This window comes from Haemaphysalis longicornis, unplaced genomic scaffold (assembly GCF_048455015.1).
Source record: "Haemaphysalis longicornis isolate Haplotype H1 unplaced genomic scaffold, Haemaphysalis longicornis Haplotype H1 scaffold_7, whole genome shotgun sequence".
Classification (NCBI taxonomy): Eukaryota; Metazoa; Arthropoda; class Arachnida; order Ixodida; family Ixodidae; genus Haemaphysalis; species Haemaphysalis longicornis.
Genome location: NW_027526422.1, coordinates 31,221,989 through 31,243,688, shown reverse-complemented (window position 1 = coordinate 31,243,688; position 21,700 = coordinate 31,221,989). Strand labels below are relative to the sequence as shown.

The 21,700-nt window shown below is 44.2% G+C and overlaps 2 protein-coding genes across 4 annotated transcripts in view; one reads left to right on the top strand and one right to left on the bottom strand.

The window, feature by feature from the left end:
- The window catches only part of LOC144145077 (ATP-binding cassette sub-family C member 9-like), a 46,652-nt gene extending 32,033 nt beyond the window's left edge, over positions 1-14,619 (bottom strand). The window contains exons 1-9 of one of the 3 annotated variants that reach the window (XM_077676568.1): positions 13,655-14,619; positions 12,790-12,990; positions 12,328-12,384; positions 11,285-11,473; positions 10,170-10,325; positions 7,826-7,963; positions 6,313-6,447; positions 1,664-1,826; positions 1,496-1,536 (exon numbers count right to left, since the gene is read on the bottom strand). In XM_077676568.1, coding sequence (XP_077532694.1) covers positions 1,496-1,536; positions 1,664-1,826; positions 6,313-6,447; positions 7,826-7,963; positions 10,170-10,325; positions 11,285-11,473; positions 12,328-12,384; positions 12,790-12,990; positions 13,655-14,200 — 1,626 coding nt within the window. In that variant the 5' untranslated portion in view covers positions 14,201-14,619. The remainder of the gene's footprint in view (positions 1-1,495; positions 1,537-1,663; positions 1,827-6,312; positions 6,448-7,825; positions 7,964-10,169; positions 10,326-11,284; positions 11,474-12,327; positions 12,385-12,789; positions 12,991-13,654) is intronic. The other 2 variants (XM_077676570.1, XM_077676569.1) reach the window with 2 other exon arrangements.
- Positions 14,620-14,704: 85 nt separating this feature from the next.
- The window catches only part of Spt4 (Transcription elongation factor subunit spt4), a 46,921-nt gene continuing 39,925 nt past the window's right edge, over positions 14,705-21,700 (top strand). Inside the window, exons 1-2 of the mRNA XM_077676571.1 lie at positions 14,705-14,863; positions 15,127-15,233. Coding sequence (XP_077532697.1) covers positions 14,789-14,863; positions 15,127-15,233 — 182 coding nt within the window. The 5' untranslated portion in view covers positions 14,705-14,788. The remainder of the gene's footprint in view (positions 14,864-15,126; positions 15,234-21,700) is intronic.

Here is a 21,700-nt window from a genome sequence, read left to right as displayed (position 1 = left end):
CCGCTAATGAACACCGACAGTTGGCACCTAGGTAGATGCCAGCGCCTACGTGTACAGGGGATGCACAGCGTAACCTGCGGAGAAGCTTGTAAGGCGATGACCGCGGAGTAAGATTGGTAAGGTCGACGCCGACTCGCAAATGTTGCGCTCGTGGCACGGTCCACTGCTCCTTTCGGTGCAGCGCACCGTGTGTTCACCAAACAATTCGCTGACAACCCGTTTGGTTTTGTTCACACGGACGGTTTGCGAGCGCCTGTGGTTTCAGTCAGATTAACATAATGCTCTGGTGCATGTAATCCAGTGTCTAGTGTTGATGCGTATAACGGTGCCATACCGACAAAATATAAATAGCGATGTGCAAGTTCATATCGATGCACAATAAGAATTCAACTGCTCCTGTGAAGACACATTTCACTTTCACATTGTACTGATTCCTATGAAAGAGGGATCAACCACATTTTTTTTTCGAGAATTGGGCCCCTGGAGTCATTACACTGAAATGCCCAAGTCAGTGTTAATGACTTACCCATTTGAACACACTAGACTTACCCAGTAAACTAATGCAACTTCCAACACTCGTAAGAGAAAGTGTTCATATAAGATATGTTGCAAGATTCTGCATTTTTTATGTTTTCTTTTTCATGTTGGGCACACAGATAAGATATATTTCTTTACGTTGCTCACTCTTTCTCGTACTGCCAAAAAAAGAACAAAAAAACAAGACCGAAAATGCGCCCTATAGCATCACATGCATTACAATCATGGGATAGGAACTAAGGGTTAGGAACTATCCTGGGAAACTAACTGATTTACCTTAAGACACATGGATATTTGAAAATGCTAAGGGTGTTGCAACCTCTATGCTAAAAGTGTTGCAATCAAGGGATTAGCAGCATAAATGAAGTGCTTTGAACCGGTTTTATTGTTACTTTTTTGCTTAAATCAATGAGTGAATCTCTGCTACTCATGCTTTTCTCATTACTAAAATGTCTTAAACAATAGAGAAAGTGTGTTTCTGTATAATGAATTTTGAATAAATGCCTTGCACCACTTCTGAAATTAGTATTTGGAGAGCTCCTTTCAAATGTACTGTATGTCTTCACTTTATTTAACTGCGAAGGCTTATGATATCTTTCTCAGATTAACTGCAAGAAAACAATTCACTTCCGTATGAAAATTTTCAAGTGGTAGAAGGGTACAGGTAATCAGGCACACATGTTTTTGGGACAAAGGTTATGGGGGACAGAATCAAGTTGAATGCATTATTAACAAGTTCACTATTGAATATCTTACTGGATTCAGATTCACTAGTGAGGTGATTGCATACTTAAACATCAAAAGCTGCACACAAAAAATTCTCTCTCCTATCATCACGTGTAATTCTAACACATACAAATTATAATGAGACTACTATTCACCTCAAGAGCAACCACTCACCTCCAAAGTCGTACAGAGGCCAACAGAAAAGCAAAGAAGAAATGTTACGGTTACTTACCACAAGGGTAAGCAGGATGGCTGAGCCTTGTGTTATAAAAGCTGCAAAGCAATGTAAAACATGAACGGCATGACTGATCACATGCCTTGTAGCTATTGCAGTACACCTTATAAAACAAGAACAAACAAGAATGTTCTGCGTACAATACAAGACTGAACGTCCACCTACTGTTCAGGGCGACAAATATTGCGTCCTTCTTCAGCACCGCCAGTTCTTCCTTCCTAATCTGCTTGACCATGTTGGCGTACACTTTCTCCCAACCGTGCAGCTTTAGCAGCTTGATTCCCTGGAGAAGCTCGCTCGTGTGCTTGATTCGTTTGTCTGAAATGGACTGGAAAAAGTCAACAATGCTGGGCTGCCAGAGACTTAACCTCCAAGATGAAGTTTTAATTAAAAGAACATTGAAGTGAGTTGTAGACGTTGTCTAATTGCCTTACTAGAATAAAGGGGCCATGAGGACGAAATACAAGTTTGGTTCATTAAAAAGACTGCTTTGTCCCGATAATAGTGATGTCAATTTTATCGCAAATTTCACCCTAATATTGGAGACATTGAGGGCACCCTACAGTCCCCCCCTTTCCCCATGTCAGCACGCGGCACACCCCAAGGGGCTGTCCTATCACCTCTTCTTTTAGGGGCGAAGCTCCTTAAGGCGTGGGTCTGTCCATCCTCGACGTATGTATGTAGCCACCTCTAGTTTAGTTCTTGGATTGTTTACTAGATGGCGTGGCTACCTCTAGTTTAGTTCTTGGATTGTTTACTAGATGGCGGTACTTGTATATGATGAAAAGATGCGCTTGGATTGTTTACTAGATGGCGTGGCTACCTCTAGTTTAGTTCTTGGATTGTTTACTAGATGGCGGGGAGTGTTGTAATAAAATCCGTTCGCTGTTGGCGCACGCTCGGAGTCGCCCGATTAAGGCTGCAGAGCGGCAAGCGCGCAAGGCGGCGGCAGCGCGTGCTCGCAAACAGAATCCTGATGTGCGAGCCCGCGAGGCAGAAGCGCTCCGTGAAGCTGCGCGACGCCGCCGCCAAGATCCTGCCGTACGAGAGCGGGAGGCCGAAGCGTGTCGTCTGGCTGCGCGACGCCGCCGCCAAGATCCCAGCGTTCGAGAACGAGAGGCCCAAGCGTCACGGCAACGGCGCGAGGACCCTGCCGTACGCGAAGCGGCATGGCTGCGGCGCGAAGAGGATCTCCAAAACGTCAGAGAACGGGAAGCGGCGAGAAAGCGCGCGTATCGGAAATAAAAGTTGATTTGTATATATACACACACAGTGTTTCTCACGTCTTTCTTGATGATGTAGTGGGCGAACTTTCACTGAAGAGTCACGGTTTTACCGATGATTTCCCCTCAGGAGCTTCGCCCACTTATCATCATTCACCCCGTGGATATGCTGTGAATTTTTTTTAACATAGCTCTTATCTCCCTAGCTGCAGCCGTCCACACTATCGGACACCTCCGCCGCACTCTCTGTCCAGGCGACATAACTCTCTGGGTTTCTTCAGGCAGCTATGCACACTCGAGGAAACCAGATGTAGCAGTTGCGACTCCCCAGCGACTTTCCAGGGATTTCTATACGACACCACGGAATCTTGTTTGTGCGATTGGCGGCCGCTGATCTAAGCCCCCGCCAAGGAGCATGACTGGACGATTGCACTCAAGTTATGTTTGATCAGATTACCGTAATTAAGTGCAAACGTGCAATTACAACACTGATAAAAATGCTTTTAGTGGTGACCCATAATACGTAACTCCTGTCAGTCAGTGTGGCCCGAAATTCAAAAGTTTTTCTATATTTCTTGCAATATTTTCAGTTAAAAAAGCATTTTTGGGGGCTGGAATGAAGCTTAGTGAGCCACAAAAGGCTAGTTCTTTCATATTTAGTGAAGTTGTATATGTTCTTAATGGCTGCTTTAAAGGGACACCGAAACATGTTGTACAAATTATATTACCAGATTAAAGCTTAAGACGTGTGGGCTATGTTCTGCGTTCTTCCCGCTTATTTACGTGCATTTTTAAACAAGACAGGTGCATTTGAAACAACTTGCCCATCTCTCTCCCTTCCTGTTTGCTGATGTTGGCTTAAATGAAGGGACTGCTAGCATGCCTTATTAAACAACCTGCGCCTGAACCAACAAGAAGTTGATATTAGCCGTGAAATGGGTGATAATTGACATTTCAAAGCCTGAGATAGCACAGAAGCACACTGCATTCCAGTGTGCCACCATTACAGTAATCTGCTACAGCAGCCACAAATGGTACATAGCACTTTCCTCCTACAGCCAATTAGATTACTAAATATGTTTCCAGACATCCACTAATCAGTCATATTATGGATTAAATGGGTTAAACTACACACCGCAGCCACTTCCGACTTTCAGTGTCCCTTTAAGGTCTCAGTTTCGATCCCTACTGCAGACAGCTTAGAAGCAATTCATTCCCTGAGGACCGTGCAAAAAAAACTTAACTATGAGGTAGAAAGATATTCAGGGGATATTAACAAGGACTCAAGGCCATCGTGCAGATCATGAACTAGTCAATAGTAAAAGTGCCAAATTCTAAAAAATACCTGCTAGCGCTCTGAGAATGCTGAAGTGAAACTACTTTTAAGCAAAACAAAAAAGCTCTAGGATTGTTTCGTTTTTGTACACAAGCCTAGCCTGTAAAACTTTCGGTAAACATAGCTTTTGTAAAACGGAAACAATTTTGTTGGTACATTCAGGCAGATTCCGCTGTGATTAAGATTATTCTGAATAGCAATGTGTTCTTTCCTGTGTAACCTATAACTCTTCCTCTTAAATAAGAGAAGAAGAAGCAGGCTGCATCAAAAATTTAGAACAATCCTTTGGGAGCACACAACGGTACCTGAAACTGTTTTACAGGTCATTTAGTCGTAGTAATTACAAAGCTTACTAAGCAGCTGTAGTAAGCAAGAAACTGCTTTAAGCATCCATAAAACTGCAAATACTCCAGAGCAGTGAGCGAATGTATGATTTGCTGCCAAATGTTGTGAATGCCAAACATTTTTTTAAGAATTGAAACACTTGTTTTGTGAACAGTAGAAACTGCAGTTGTGTTAGTGTTTGCATTTTTTGCGGGTCTTGCGTTATTGCATTGTATGCTGCATCTATTGTTTTTTTGTGTGGTTCCTTGGTTTTATTATGTTGTGACTTTTGTGCCTTGTTTGTATTTCTTGTTACTTTTACATTATGACTCCCCAGTGCGCTAGTGCAGTCCATTTTATCCTTTTACTTCTTTTTGACAAAACGCTGCTGTTCATTATTTTGCTCACATTCTGCAATTCCCCTCCTGCTACGGCCAGAGAACTGACCTGCCATATTTCTAAATAAATAAGAAAGTAAACAAGCAAATGAAATCCCAATTTGTTGAAAATAAAGTTGTGATGCATACAACAGATCAGTTGACCTTACCACCTCAAAACAAGCATCTGACGCATCCACCCACATACCCGTTGCACAGTTTGGCGGTGATTAGATAATTAGATGATATAATTAGTGAACTAAAAGGTAATTAATTAGTGTTCAGCAATATCCTAGCAACTGGGAAATTAATTAAAGCAGTTAAACCACCAGCTGAATGGTATGGTTCTGTCCACACAAATTATTTAGGCTGCACCTCATAACTCTTCAAATAATCACTGCTATTAGTGACGTCCTTCAAAAGTGCTGGTATTAAAGTAAGGACACTGAATTGTTAGCTACACTGAATATGTGGCCATGCATTAAGAACCTCTAACCATCAAAGCCTTTGGGCACATCTCCCACTGGGTGTAGATAACTATCAGTTACATGTAAATCTTGTTTTCAACAGCTCCATGCAAGGCTACCTCCTTTGTTTCTTTGTATCCCCTCAAAATATCGAGAGAGAAGTGTAAATGAAAAAAATAAAGCATGTGTTAGATATGTACACCACAGAAATAATCTCTACTTATAGGTGTAACAACTATACTGGGCATTTTAATGGAGTTACAAGTTCAGCAGAAAGAAAAGTTGTCCCATAAGACAAGACGAAGCTATAGCTTAAGGCACTTCTTAATAACCGTAAAAAATATATACGGACATAATCCACAAAAAAAAGGAGCAGGTGCGCTACTTGTAGCAGGCTACTTATCTCTGGCACTTGTAAGCGGGGACAAGTTAAGTGCCTCCAAGGCGTCAACATCTCGTGGCACACTTTCTCGAGTGCTTTGATAGGATGTGGCACCAAAAAATTCAAAGTAAACGTGGCTGTTGTGAGCCGCACGAAACGTGACTGTGCTATTGCAGTGGTGCCTCCAGTTCTGTTTTACCACACCACTTGAATGCTAACACAAAGTTCACGCACTGATAACTCTGTTCCTATTATATTCCTCCATTGCGCCACTGCTGACGTCGTGTAGCATAAAATTTGAAAGTTTCTTAATATGTATTTTTTCAGTTAATAAAGCATCTTTCGGGGCTGGAATGTAGCTGAATGAAATACCAAAGGCTAGTTCTTTCATATTAAACGAGGTTGCATTCCGTCTTTATGGCCCCTTTAACTAAGCTATTTCGTGGGTGCAGCCACAAATGTCAGCGACCCATTCTCTCACGAAATGCCAGCGTCAACTCCACAGCCATTCCTCCAACCTGTCCGCAAGTGTGGGAAACAAACATAAATGTTTCATGTTGGGCAATTAAAAAAATACAAGACAAAATATGAATTTAATTGAACTTTGTAGCAACCCGCTATGTTGGCTCGCTGTAGAGTCCTAGCTGATAACTACGTCAGCAATGCACGCTACAATTAGAGTGCCATACAAGCAGCTCACAGTACCAGCGCTTCCTTTTGCAGCTTGGACAGCTTGGTGCAGACCCAGTACTGAAGAGGGGCGAGTACGTAAATGGTGGCTGCCCCCACCAGCGCGCTGTAGCCCAGTTGCTTGTACAGCAGGACCAGGAGGATGATCAGCTGCATGACAAACACAAAGGAGAAACGACGTCATTGATGAAAAAGCCCTAGATAAAATGGCTATTGCAACTTCCCAGCAACTTCGGCAGTAATCTACGCACCCCACAGTGCTTTTTGGGCCTGCTGACCAACCATCATTGCATGCCTGACCAAACTTAACAGTATCATTACAGTAAGCATTAGATGTGCACGTTGGACTGCATTATGATAACCAGAAACGCCCTGTCAGGCTGCTTTGCACCCGCGAAGTGCTGATACTTGCAAGGAACCTTTAATGCATACCTAGTAGTCTTTCTAATCGGCTCGCAGGACAGGTAAGTGCTTCCAGAAAAGAAGAAAGTTTACATCAAACTACTGAGAATGCAGCGCATAGTTGTAACTAAGTATTTATTAAACAAAACAATTAATTATTAAACAAAATCACAGCACAGGCCTTCCCCTCAATGCTGACCCTGTGCATTCCAGGACATTTGTTTTATAGATATTTAAGTGTCTTTCTTGAAAGAGAAGTTAATTATGTAACACGTAATACTACTAAAATATATTACAGCATCTTCCCCTTCCCCACTGAAAATAAAACAAGAAATGTTGGCCTCCCTAAAGCATTAGCAGGTCTGCAATGCCCCCCTTTCACGGCACTGAAAGAGAAAGTGCAGCTGTTTTCCTAGGCACAGTACATCACTTCACAGACACAGTAAAGACAATTATGCATTTAATTATTCCTCAATTATTTAGTTCAGAACTTCCCTGCAGTCAACGAAAATACACAGAAAGATAGGTGACCAAGACAGAGCTGCAGAAGCAGCTTCGTCTTGGTCTAAGAAGGCCTTCCCAAGAGAGGCCTACAGTTCATTTGTCTTCAGTGAATATATAGTTAAGGGGCCCTCACACCCCGACATAATTTGTCAGAAAGAGCACCTGAATCATATCGTATTTTCAGGTGCATAAGTTGCACAAGCAATTGAAAAATCGCAAATAAAGTGGGAGTGAGGGGAACATGCTAGAATTTTCCTGCAGCGCAAATTCCCTCCAATGCATGCTGCTGCACCCCTTAGTTGTGCCATCGAAAACTTTCATTGCGTCCTGTCTCACCCACTTTCAGCACGCGTAGTGTCAAAAGCCTGACGGACAATTAAGTTCTACCACGCCGTCCTGTCATACACTGCCACACCAGTACTGTTATTGCAAGCATATTCTTTCCGTTCAGAGGTCAGACACTCCCATACAAAAGTAAAACTGACACAGACAGCCTACTGACAAGCGCCCTGCCTAACAAACGTGAGAAGAAGGTTTTAGTACAGGGGCTAGCTACATGCATTAAAATACGGTACCACAGATTTGGACAGTCTCCAACGAGAGGCGACAAGCGCTTCTTCACCTTGACTGGCACAGCCCAGATGTAGTGACCCATGGAGAACAGGAGCATCACATTGAAGGAGTCCACCGACATGTGGTTTACAGCCATGCCCACATCAATATCACTGGCAAGGACCAGAGACTTGAGGTACACCAGGCTCTGCAACAATCACAGGGTGTGTGCTCCTACGTCAGATTTTTGTTTGAGCTCAAGGTACTATCGCGCTTAATTTTGACCCACAATATGTGAGCTGCAGCTGGAGCTGCGCCTTGGACGGCTGTGGCGCCGCACATTGAAGCACTTGAGAATTAAAGAATAGGAGGGTCAGCCCTCCAACAATCACCAGCGTCTCCCAAGGGTTCTACTGCCATTGACCTACCGAATGTGCTATGCTCAAATGCGCCCCATGTCATTGCACGCAGTATTCTGCAGCGAATCAAGAATTGTGACGGATGCGTGGTGGTTTCCTTGCTGCTATCATTGAAGAACTACAGATCAACTATCACGGGTTTTCATTGCTTGAAGCTGCTTCTTGCGACTGCTTGAACGTTTTGTGATTCTTCCCGCTTGAAATGCGTCCTTTCTTGCTGTATTTCATCACTGACAGCCTGTTACTCTGTTTAAGTGGTTTAGATTTCCTTCAAGCCGTGAAGACATAGGACAGCCGATCAATAAGTTCTTTATGCAGTAACAGCAAGGAAACCACCACGTGTCACAATGCTGCACTGAACTGATCTACATCGGGTGCATTGAAGCATTCCACATTGCGCAGATCACACGGAGTAGACCAGCGGGGCGCGCTGATAATTATCAGAAGAGCTGAACCTCCTCTATTGTTAGCTTTCAAGTGCCTCACAGCATGGTGCCACAGCCGTCTATCCAGGCAGCAGCTCCAGCCACTGCTCACCTGTTGAGAGTTAAATTGAGCGCTATACTGCATGCTATATCAGCACACTTTGTTGAACACCAGCAGCCTCTAAAACACCTTCGTAGAGACAAGTTCCCGTCACAACATTATTTTGTGTATTGTTTTTAGAACAAAAAAAAAAAAGCGAAGTTATTACTCAAAGACTTTCCCGACAAGATTGTAAAGAATATTTTTTTCATAGGGTAAATGTTGCTTATGTTCAAGAGGATCGCATTTGAAACAGAAGGTAGGATCTATGGAGGCCAAGACGACTACAGAGAAAAATCACAGAAGATTTGTAGCTTTATGTCACAAGCTGCGTCACAGTACATAGGAGTAAGAGGGTGGGAAAATCCCCGTCCTTACTAGGATGGTGTGGAGTGCACATTCACAAGATCCTTATTATGGAAGTGTAAATATGTTCAAATATAGAATAATGGCTGTCAAACATCACCCTTGGAGATAATGTTAGCCCAACTTGTGCATGCCAAAAAGATGAACTAAACTGTGATAGCAACTCTTGGTTTCTCCTAAGTCAAGTGTTCTTTTCTTTTTCTGAAGTGTATATGTCTTTTTGTACTAAACACCCAGAAAAAAACAACAAGCATAGAGTTATTAAGCTCACGAGATATAGTAGTTTAAAACAATAAAGCAATACCAGAAAAACTACATGCAACTTGGTGTGACCAGGAAGTTCAAAAGGGTCTGAAGTACAAAGAAAGTTCCACCGTTTAAAATTTTTTTATTTATTAGTGCTCTCAGCCCACTAGAAAGATTTCGCAGTACACTACCAAATTTTCCACATTTTCTATCCACAGCATCAAACAAATTGATGTGACTAGTTGGTTAAAAAAGTGCAAATTTAAAACCTTCGCTACATCAGAGTTTAAAATAATACTGGTCATTTATGCATTTAATACAAGTGTGGGCTTGACTAATTTCCCCACTACTACAAAATGTTACACTGCAAAGGTAGACATAGGTAAGCATAACTTGTCTAAATAATAGTAAACACTTAAACAATTTTAAAAAGCAGCTCAACTGTTATTCCAATCACACTATGTTACCAGCAAATAAAATAAAATTAGGCTTGTAAAACAATCTAAAGAACTCCCGTCTGTCGCACATCCACTGCAGTGGGTTATACAAAGCCAAAGCAGCAAGTGCCCCGGCCAAGGTATAACACATCACAGACCACTTGAGATAAGATGACGACACCTTTACGTAAGAATGACGGTCACAACTGTTTGCGCGATAAGCTTATCAGTAGCATACGCAGCACCTGGCAACATTCATTCTCTGAAGAAATATCCGGGGGTGCGAACACCTTTCATTTTCTTATTCTGTCTACACAATAACAAAACAGCTCATCGCACTGCGAATTCGCACAAAAAATTATTTCGCAGTCTCGATTTCTTTATTTGCATTGTAACGAGTGAGAACGCAGTTCACACTTGCCTGGAGTGCAGAGCGAACATGGACGCTCTCCATAATAGCCATGTGGTTGAAATTATTAGAAAAGATGCTCTGCATGAAGGTGGCTATCAGGATGACGAAAGATATGATGTAGCCATTGCTCAGAACATCATCTACTGTCGGATACGGGTCAGCATTCTGAAATAGCACAAAGCAAAGAAGCAGGGGGTAGCAAGTGATCAGCCAGTCTTTCCTTGTCAGGGGAAAAAAACTAAAGACATAAAAATGTAGCCTAACCTCTGTATAAACAGAAAATAAACACACACTCCATATATAAACAATATTTTGACATTTTAGGTCAACTGTTTCAGCCTATTCTTATAACACGCTTATAATATCCAACCTTCGTGCCGTATATCTCACCCAAAGGGTCAGCGTCACTCGAACTAACGTTCCAGCCGTTATTAACTGCACATGAATCACGTAACTATCACCCTCCAAGGTTAGGCTGCCATAAGGCTGAAGTCTCATGTTTCAACGATATTGTCGGGGAATGTGCTCGCCAATTGTTTTTACTCCCTTATGGTTGTAGCAAAAAAAAGAAAAAAAATACAGTCAAAACATGGATATATCAAACATGCATATATCGAATCATTGCCTATATCGAACAGTCTGAACATCCCCTTGGAAATCCCATGCAAAAGTATAGCATTGTTGTACACATGTATCGAACTCCCAGTCACGGGCACATTCAATATATCGAACGCTGCGCCGCAAGTTACCACTTGTCGTGACTTGGAAGAGCTCTGTGATGTGCAGAGCTTTCAGGTAAGCTTTAGATGGGCATACTTGGTATTTCATATTATCATTATATCGAACTTTTTCACGATTCCCTTGGAGTTTGATATATGCGTGTTCGACTGTAGAGCTAAATATTTAGTTCTCACCCAATCAAATACCAGGCAACTAAAGAAGCACAAAGAAAAGCACTTAAACTTTCAAAACAGGGATATGAGAACAAGAATTACAACACAAGATGACGGAGCTCTGATGCTCTATTGACTTATAGAAGGCTCGTAGGATTTGAAATGCTTACGTCGCATGCCTAGCTCACAAAAGTGCTACAGCGTAAGAAGTCTGTAGTGCAAATTACTCACCACACTGGAGTAACTGCCTGCAGCCACCCTGTCCACGTACTCTAAGATGAGGCTGATGGATAGCGGGCCCATGAGGCCAATGATGTCGCCTACCACCTTGATGAGTCCACCAGCCAGGGCAGTCCTCCAGTACGTCTTCAAGAAGCAGCACCACAATGACACCCTGCTGCCTTTTGCTTCTGCTTTGCTCTGCAAGGGGAACACATCAAACGCAAAAAGAATGCAGTGCGAGCAATAACCAAAGTTACTCCATACAAAGTTATGGAATTAGAGCAGAAAGACTATCTTGTGGTCAATCCCAGGGGATGGACGCAGGTTTTTAGATTACAAGAAAGAGGGCTGTGAATCATCACGTCTGCCCGAAATTCTATTGATGCGCTAGTTCTGCACAATGTCAATTGTCTCTTAAAATTTGCGTGTGGAACCCGACAAATGTAGCGCTAAAACATGGGGTGCTAAATTGTGGTGCTATTAAATGCATGTCTAGGACTCCGAAGCAAACTGAAAGCACATCAGCACATTTTGTAAATAAGTAGCTAAGCTTGCAAGTTCCTCTTAACAGTCAAGCGGGGCAATAGTGCAGATAGAACAGTGCATCGAAGTGAGAACCATTTTCATGAAATATTAGCATGAACTTGTTATATACAAATATTTTTTTTTAATCCATGTTGTTCAATCCTGTAGCTGTAACATTTGAGGTGCAAAAAGGCAAAAATTAAAATTTGTGGGTTAGAATCATCAGGCTACGATGCATGCCATTTTACTCACACCTGCTGAGGTTCAGTAATGCATTTTACCAATTCATACACTTGGGAATTTTTTTTTTTTCCTCACCATTGAGAAATACAACTTCAGCGACTAGGAATAGCACTTATTACCTCACCCACAGCAACTGGCAGGCTTATTTGATGTGCTACCAAAGGGCAAGAAAGTGTAACCAAGCATTTGGACAAGTTAATATGACAAAGAACAGCTTTATATCGTTGTAAAACTCCCATCAGTGTAATTACAATAAATGCAGGCTTTGAGAAGAAGTGCGTTACCTTTTCTTTTGAGTAGACCTCATTGAATCGTCTGTACTGGTTTTCATTCGTGTGTTTCTGAAACAAACGAGAACAGCACTTGGTAAGGACAGTTTGAATGTGTTAAAAAAAAATAAATGGAAGGCCTCAAACATATTACAATGACGTAGTAGTAAAGAGACAAAGTAAAAGAAGAGGTAGTTTATTCGGGCCAGGCCTGTACTCAGACTGCTGCCTATAGCATAACACACAGTAGCCTGCATTTGCATAGGTTTTTAAACTTTGCATAGTTTCTTAAACTGTCATGCCATGATGTAACATTACTAGAGGCCACCTGACACCTTTAAAGCCTGGTTGAACCAATAAACAAGTCAAAGGTGGCAGCCACAGCTACGCTTCACCAAGCAGCAGCCTGGGGGACCCAATGTAAACAATGGCATCAAAGTGCAAGCGTGTCAGTGACAGGAGAGAACGTGTCTTTACCTCCGGCAGGTAGCCAAGGTCGGCTAGCTCCAGGGGGCGGCTGTAGCCAAGCCGCAGTAGGGGCACAAGCCAGTGGAATGTGCATTTGGAGAGCAGCGACGCAGAACTGTACCTATAGGTGACTTGGTCATTACTGGGGACACCGTTTGGCCCTCTCATCTTCACCTCAGACCTGCGCCAGTACGCCTGCAACAGGCAGAACTGTCAAAATGACACGTCCGAGTTAGAAGCTTATTTGCACGGAGTCACTGGCATAGTGTGGACTTAGGTCGCTGGAAATTAAAATTAAATGATGACATCACACTACCAGACGCAGTTTTCTTCTAAGCCACATGACAATCAGTACAAATTAGAAGTACTAAATTTTAACTTGTCAGATTTAGAAAGCATGCATGGGACAAAACCTAAATGCTGTTTTATATTTCCTGTCACCGAGATTTCTCAACACTCTCTCCCCCACCAGAAATATGTTGGGTATTGGGAAATTAAAGGGCAGGGGAGGGGGGGGGGGGGGAATCACTGCCCCGCCCCTCTACACTGTGTACTTTTTATGCACGATCTATGAAAGCATCTTGGGACCTACCGTCCGCTGAGTTTTTTGCAGCCTAACATGGAAACCATTAGAAATGGAAATAAAGCACCACTAATTTTCAATGAATACAAACTTCTCACTTTTTTTCAGACTAGGTTCTTTTTTTTTTTTTTTTTTTTTTCTGCCGCAAAAAATGCAGTCGATTAGAAATTGATCTGTAGAAGCAACACAGAAATGCAAGCGCGGAATGGCGGTACTACAAACACCTGCTATGATTTTTACGTTCTATTTTTTTTTCTTTTCCGTTGGACATCAGTGAGTTGCTGCCCTCACCTTTTGCATGAACGTAGAGAGCTCGACGACAAACATGATAAGGTAGAAGACGAGCCCCAGCCAAGTGCCTTCCAGAGTGGCATGCCTGATGGAAAGACCCTTTCCGTACAGGATCACAAGCTTGGACATCTTCAGGGCGACGACGCAGGGCCAGAAGAACAACAAGACCGACAGTCTCCTGGCCTTGCCGTGTTTCTCAACCTTGTGGTAGAAGTAAATTGCCAAAGCGACGGCCACGACCGAGGTAGCGGGGCACAAGACAGCGTGCACATTCTGTCTCAGTTGCTCGCGCCTCAGCAGAATCAGAACGCCGTCGGCGAGCTCGAACAGATGCACAGCGATCAGGCAGAACGTGAGGATCCATCGCGAGTTGTGTTCTTCGAAGAGGTTGCCGCGCACTCGGCGAGACTGATCTGAACACAGCAGAAACGTAGCAACGCATACGGTCACCACCAAGGCAGAGTTCAAAATGCACGCCCCCAAATTTGCGATGCACTCTCTGTCAACAGTGTCGTCCAGCTTGATGCAAAAATCGGACACTGACATCGCTGGCTTTTTCTCGGTGCAGGGGCACGAACCACGGAGCGCACCCACGCGATTTGTGATCACCTGAAGAAGAAACTGCTTTGGGAGGTAATGGGTGAAGCAGTGGATATGCAGAGGGGCATAGCTCGCCTTTTTGACAGCTCGGTTGACTTCGTTTTCACAACAGCGGGTTCCTTCGGGAACTACACTTCGGAAGAAAGAACGCTATCAGGCGCAGCTGGGCGCTGGGCTTCTCAACTGCCGCACCTCATCGAGTCCGTGACGTAAATTGGTTGGCATTTCACCTCACCCTTGCACTTCAGCTATCGTTTCGTAGTGAGACGCAATGAACATTACGCTCCATCGCGGAGTCACGCCCACGTAAACGCATTAGGCACGGTCTCAAGTATGCGCACACCGAAGTTCGAAGTACTCGCTTGAAGTTGCCAAGTTGCTCCGAGTGTTCGAAAAACTTTTAGTTCGCGCTTCAGAACTCAGAGAGCAGCACGAGCGCACGAGCGACAAAGTTTTTTGTTGTTGTCGTTGTTAATCTTCTTTCGACTTCGTTTGACTTCTCTTGGCTTGCGGCTGCTGGCGTCAATCGTAAACATGGCGGCCTCCTTGGAAAGCATCCCGAAAGATCTGCGGAATCTCAGAGCATGTCTTTTGTGTTCTATGATTAAGGTAAGCTCTAAAAGCTAAGCATTTTTGTGTGTAAGTAAGCAGTAAACAAGCTTTTATTTGTTGTGTCGTTTATCCCTCGCTGCTGTTGTCATTTTTCTTCTGTTGGCGAACGCTGTTCTCAGCGGCTGTCGTTGTCGACACACGGAATATATTCCTTGCTACATTTATGTACGTACCAGTAAATTCGCTCAAGCTTTCTGTAAAATCAGCCTTGGCCTTGATCGGCGAAATTGTATCCCAACATCGTTGTTTTTCTTTTTCAGACATTCGAGCAGTTTGAATTCGATGGCTGTGACAATTGCGACGAATACCTCCACATGAAAAACAACAGGGACATGGTCTACGACTGTACGAGCTCCAACTTTGATGGGTGAGTAGCGGCTTAATATTTCTTTCAAGACTGCAGTGCACAGAATGGATACAAAGAAATACTAACGGAGCTCTCGTCCTTCCATACTTGCCGCGCTGTCTGGTCGCAGGATCGCGCATGCGCTGCTCCTCACCGACGCAAAACGACGCTTCCAACGCTGCGCTTGAAAAGGGGACGGGAGAGTTGTGCTATTGAGTTGTGCTAGTGAACAGTTCCTAGACTATCTGAAAGAAAGTAACTATGTCCTAAAGTGATAGGCCACACACCGGTTGCCAGCCTTTTCTCCGCGAAGCACCTTCTCGACATGACGCCTGGTCGTCAGCGCATGTGTTTGATGCGATGCTCCTACGGCGTGAAGTATGTGCCAGGCGAATATTTAAGTGACAGACGCTTTGTTTCGCTGGCCTCTACGGGAAGCTGACACTACAGACCTGACACGTGAAATGAAAGGATTTGTCCTTAACGTCGAAGCTTATCTGCCAGTGGCAGAACGAGGCTTCTAACTATAAAGCCAGAGCCAGACCGTTATGACACCTATCCAAGGGTCGTAAAGTTCACCAAAGTTCACTGGTTTGGTAGCCGTGACGTAGAGGCAAACCTAAAGCTGTCGTGGTTTGCGAGACACAAGCTAGCTATTGTTTATGCATTGAACTCAATTTGCCATCCCCAGAATTTTTTAATAAGGAAGAATTCAACTCTTGAATACGGTTCACTTTGGCCTCAGAAAATGTCGTCTGAGGGCCAGACGTGCAATATGATCCAAAAGCAGCAGTGGCGATATTGAAAGAAACTTTGTAAATTGTAGACAATCCCTTCTACATAAAAATAATAGAACAATGCCACTAATGTTCACGAGCCTCCCCGAAAGGCCACGGCAGAATTGTCGAGGAGCCTGATGATTCCTTGTTACTGACTACTACTCTCCATATGCCGAATGGGTTCACCTCTCTTTGTCCAGCGAAGCCGTTGCCAACCACTGCAAGTCGATATTTGCGCGATATGAAATTTCAGAATTGCGATCAGCGGCAATGGCCCGAAATTCTCGCCAGCGCCCAGTTCTCCTTTTGCCTGTCTTTCAAGGGAAAACAGCTTAAAACACCACTCGAAGCCAGTGCTATGTAATAGTCTAGCTGAGGTACCAAAGAACTTCAGGTTGAAAACCAATGATCTCTACAAATCCCTGCTAGCCGTGAAGGAAGAAAAAAGTTAGGAGATGGCATGATGTCATGCAGCTAGCCCTTGCAAGCCCACCTCCATTGATGCCGCTTCCCTTTCCTGAGCCGCCAGAGTCGGCCCTAGCACATGCTGGCGTGTGTGCCAGCGCGATCTTACACGGCGGGGTCACATGGCACAGCGAAAGCTGGGGCCGGCTTCCATTGTACTTTTTATGTATAGGCTTCACGTTTCTCCGGTGGTGCCGTCTCCTAACTTTTTTCTTCCTCCATGCTGCTAGCATACCAAACCTCTCCATTCAAACATGGCTACCATCCAGCAGAGCTCTTGTTTAGCCAGCGCTTGTGGATTCCAGCAGTGGACTCATAAGTCGTGCTAGCTGACCACGAACAGCTAAAAGCCTGTGAACAGGAGTGATGAAGAGAGTACCTACAATTGGCGCCACCAAGTGCGTGAGTTGCCTCCACCAAGAGTTGGTACTGACATACAAATCACTGATTTGCAAAGAAAAGCTGTTGTGCAAGGCAAGACTGCAGATGAAGAAGTCAGTGAAAACCGGATACAGCCTGTGCACTCCTGGGTTCGCTTGCGTCCTACCCTTCGAGTGAGATTGTGCAAACGAGTGCTCAGTCTCAGCCACAGTGCACAGACACTTCACCTTGCCGTATCAGGAAGGGGCAGTGCGTGATCCCTCTCACTTGGCCCAACGAATGGAGACGATTTATCGACATGCACCATACTAGTTGCCGTGGCACCACTGCATAGGAGTGACAGCTACGCGCACTGACAGGTGCAAGCGCTGTGTGTCCTGGGCCGTGTTTGAGCCCCATCGGCCTTCTTGCATAGTGCATCCCATTTTAGGGGCAAAGCTCCTCTTGCTCGAGGCAAGTCCCTCGGCGCGCCGTGTCCACTAGTTCTCGAGGCAACCGCTAGAGGCGCAGCTGTGCGATAGTTCATAGGTCGCCCGCTAGATGGCGCGCTGGCACTCAAGGCGGTGCGGCACACACCTGTACTCCTCCGTCTCTGCTGCTCCGCTGCATACTCGGGCGCGCGTGCTAGTTAGAGAGGCGACCACAAGTGTATATACAATCACCCCTATAACAACGTGTCGAGTCTTTATATGATGTGTGGGTGAATGTTTCACGGTTTTACCGATAAGCATTGGAGCTTCGCTCCACTCATCATCATTCACTTCGTGGAGATGGCGGGATTTTTGGGTGTGTGCCCTTTATTACCATTTTTTTTTTCCTTTATCGCCTGCCTCTGAATTCTGAGATTGCAGAATGAGCACGGCAAACGGGAGAAAAAAGTTGTTTGACAGCTATCCTGGCATGATCGAGAGAGGTGGCTGTGGGGAGCAAGCAAAGGAAAGAAAACACAGGGCGGTTTGGCACAGGTCTGGCAGCAATCAAGTCGACGAGCAAGTAAACAGGGGATGCAAGTGCCTGAACTAGGGCATTTCGTTTGCACTTGCTCAACCTTCTGGATGCAGGGATCACAAGGGGTGGGGATTGTTGCACAGTGCTGTTAAATTAGTAAATAGTATTTGCATGAATAAAATGCATTGTGCAGACAGGCTGATAGGTAAAACATTACATAATATAACATTTTAAGTGTTCCACCTGTCACTGTTTCATTTGAAATCAAGATGTTGAATAATATTTATTTCCATGGACAAATAAAAGTGTGTTGCATTGTGGTTCAGTAAAATGGTTGCCAGAATTCATCATGGCAGCTGGACAGCCTACAGAACATTGGCAAAGCTAAAAAATGTGCTTGTGAAGGTTGGGAGGTCGAACTCGTGTAATCTATTATTTGGCGGTTGCAGGAAAGTACAGAGCGTTAAAGGATTTACGTGAAAACACTATCGAGCATTCGCTATCACTGCATTGACTACCGTTTCACCTACTTCTTGGTGAACGTTGACTTTTTGCTCATTTGAACTTGCCAGTTTGTCGTCATAGCTAAGTGGCAGCAAGAATGATGTATAGGAAAACAGCATTTCTGAAAAACACTTTTCTCACAAAAAACGATGCTAAAAATTGGCCCAGGAAGCTTAGAGCATGGCCTAGGAATTATAGACGAACCTGGTAGGGTAATTAGATGATGTTTGCAACCCACTTCAGTGTCCTTTCGGTGAGAAAGGATGCAAAGCATTTATATTTGTTCAGTCACCTATTAAGTTTTTTTCCCATGGAGGATTGCTAATTCGTTTTGTTCAACAGTGAAAGCACATCGTGTAATGCACGATAGTCTGTTTCTGCAAGCGTCTCGTGCACGGCTGCTCTGTGTGAGTTGTGGGGAAATGAAACATTGTTTACTAAGTGTTGCTAAGAGTATTTCTAGCATTGTAAGCTTAATAAAATCTTTTGCGCTTCTATAAGATTTTCATCTGGCACACCTTGATGCAAGGACATTAGAACGAGAGTTATGACTCCTTTCTGCAACCGCAGCTACTGCAGTGCGAAATTCCTGACGAATGAACCTGCAAGTGTGCACAAACATTTTCTTTTTGCGTTCGGAAGCAGCTCGGAACCCAGTTCTGGCAATTTTATTCCTTTCACTAAACGAAACCATGTAAAGCATATTCTTAAAGTGGCCATGAAGAGAAAATGCAGCTTCATGCAACTTGAAAGAATTAGCCCCAGATAACTTACTTAACTCTATCCCAGCCCCGAAAGATGTTTGTTATCGGAATAACGCAAACAATAATGAGAGACTTATTTTTACAGAATAGTGACGGGGAGTGGTGTGACATAATAATGAAATAACAGTAATATGGGCATGATGACGTAATATGGGCTCACACCAAAAAGATGTATTGCCCTGTTAACAGCACATTAGCGTTGATGTGATACAACCAAATGGAACTTACTCAAATTTTACAGAAAAGTGACGGGGAGTGGTGTGACATAATAATGTAATAACAGTAATATGGGCAAGAATGACGTAACATGGGCTCGCACCAAAAACATTTATTGCTCTGTTAACAGCACATTAGCTTTGATGTGATACAATCAAACGGAATTTGAAAGACTCATATTTTACAGAAAAGTGACGGGGAGTGGTGTGACATAATAATGTAATAACAGTAATATGGGCCAGAATCACGTAACATGGGCTCGAACCAAAAAACATTGCTCTGTTAACAGCACATTAGCATTGATTTGATACGATCAAACGGAACTAGAGGCCCCTGTACAATCTCCCAGTCATGTTTCCTGGTGGTGGGTTAGATCAGCGGCCGCCGATCGCACAAACAAGATCCTCTGACGTCATAGAAAAATCGCCAGAAAGTGGCGTGGGAGTCACCACTTCTTCACGTTTTCCTTAACGTCTCGATTATGTGTGTGAAAATTTCGCGAAAATTTCTATCTGTTTTGAGCACAAAGCAAAGCAGTCAAATTTATTAAGCAAATTTTTGTATTTTGTCTTCATGGGACATTTCAGAGCCGCGCAATGTTGTAGATATTCCGGCGTGTCTGCCAAAGGAGGGGACTTGCGGGCTCAATACAAACGGGACAACCGTCCACGCACTCCACAACTGAATCCCCATTGTCTATCCAGAAAGTCTATCTTAAATTTCGCACACCTTCCTTCAAATTTTTCTGCTTTGGTAGGTTGGTGCTTCTGTTTTCGCCGGGTATACCACTTCGCGATGTGCATCGCCCTGTCTAGCCTGCCTGTTACAGCCGGCCTCATTATCCTCTGGCGTTTCTTTTTTTCCACGTACCGCATGTCGTCGCTTCTCACATTCTTGCGCTGTTCCCATCCTTGCTCCTCATATGCTCTGTGCTTCTGAGCACACGACTTCCTCATCGCAACGCATACTAAGCTCTACCCGGCACTGTCGTAGAGGCTCGATGGGGACCGGCCGTTATTTTCCCTGACCCGCCGTGATCCATCATCACTGAGCACTGACAGCTGTCGAAGCCTTCTGCTGGATGATAGCAACGTAAGAATAATGCCTGCTTCTACGCGCACAGTGCTGGGATTTTTTGACCTCGGACACGAAAATTATTCAGGAGCTTAGCCATGTACAGCTTCACTGTAAAAAAAAAAGTTGTTCGAAACATCTTGAGTGTCACTGAGATACATTTCAGATGTAATAATAATCATGCACCCCTCCGTCTAACGACGACGGTGGTTGATTGCGAAGCTTGTTCGTGATGGGTTCTTTGGTTGGCCAGTCCCACACTGCGAGTATGTGCTACTCAGGAGCAGAGTCCTTCAATGCTTTACTGGTCACGAAACTGCTCCGTAACTCAATGGGAGAGCTTCATATACTGCGTCTGGCCGCCACGCGGTGGCGCCACCATCTTACTGAGGTCACTCCTCGGGCGGCGTTGCGCTGGTTCGAACAGCGGAGACGCGGCGAGTTGTTTGTTTTGTGCGGGAAAGCGATGTAACGTGCATCTCGCGCTATTGTGATGCGACTCAAGTTGTGCAACGACGACGCCGAGTACGTGTTGTGTCCCGGGATGTTGTTCCGGGCAGTTCCGGGTGCAAGGCGACAACAAAAAAAGTTTCCTTGTTCTGTTTACTGAGCGACGGGGTGCGGCGTGAGAAATGGAAGCGCGCCATTTCAAGGCAAGAAACGGGAGATTTCAGCTTCGATTCCAAATATGTGAGAGTGAAAAAAGCAATGCACCCTTTTGACAGCCTCCTGGACCTATAATTGTACAATGCTAACTTAAAGCCGGATTTTTGTCAGATCAACCAGGTAGTAGCTAGCTGTGTTTCATTACCTAGCTATTTGCAAACTTGTATTACCTTGCGCTCAGGCTCGCATATAAAAAAAGCTTTGGGATGCCCTTCTGCTTTTACTTTTCATATTTCCACGAACTATGGCTTAGGGTTCGTTTTGTTGGTTTGTTTTGTAACCGCGCGTGGCCGCTTCCGGTTTTATTATCCGGTGTTTCAACCGAAGCGCCGGTTTGCTCTTTTTGTCGTACGTCGCGTCGAGCAATAATGTTTGATATCATATGGAAAGGGTGTCACCTTGTCACTAACTTGATTTTTTGTTTCTTGGACAATGTTCTCGATCCTATTTCCGTGGATCTGAAATTAATAACGTTCCGAGAATAATGCATGCATAGCAAACGCCATGCAACTCACTTTATTACGTTCATCTGTGCACGTCACGCTGCGGACTGCTTCATTCTAGTGTTTTGTAGAGCAGGAGGTCGCTTTAATAAACTTCGTTCAGTAGAACTTTGCGTCGTCTTGGCTACATGGCAGTATTCTGTTTCCTCCGTGTGCTGCACATCACAGCGCAAAAAATAAATTTTTGT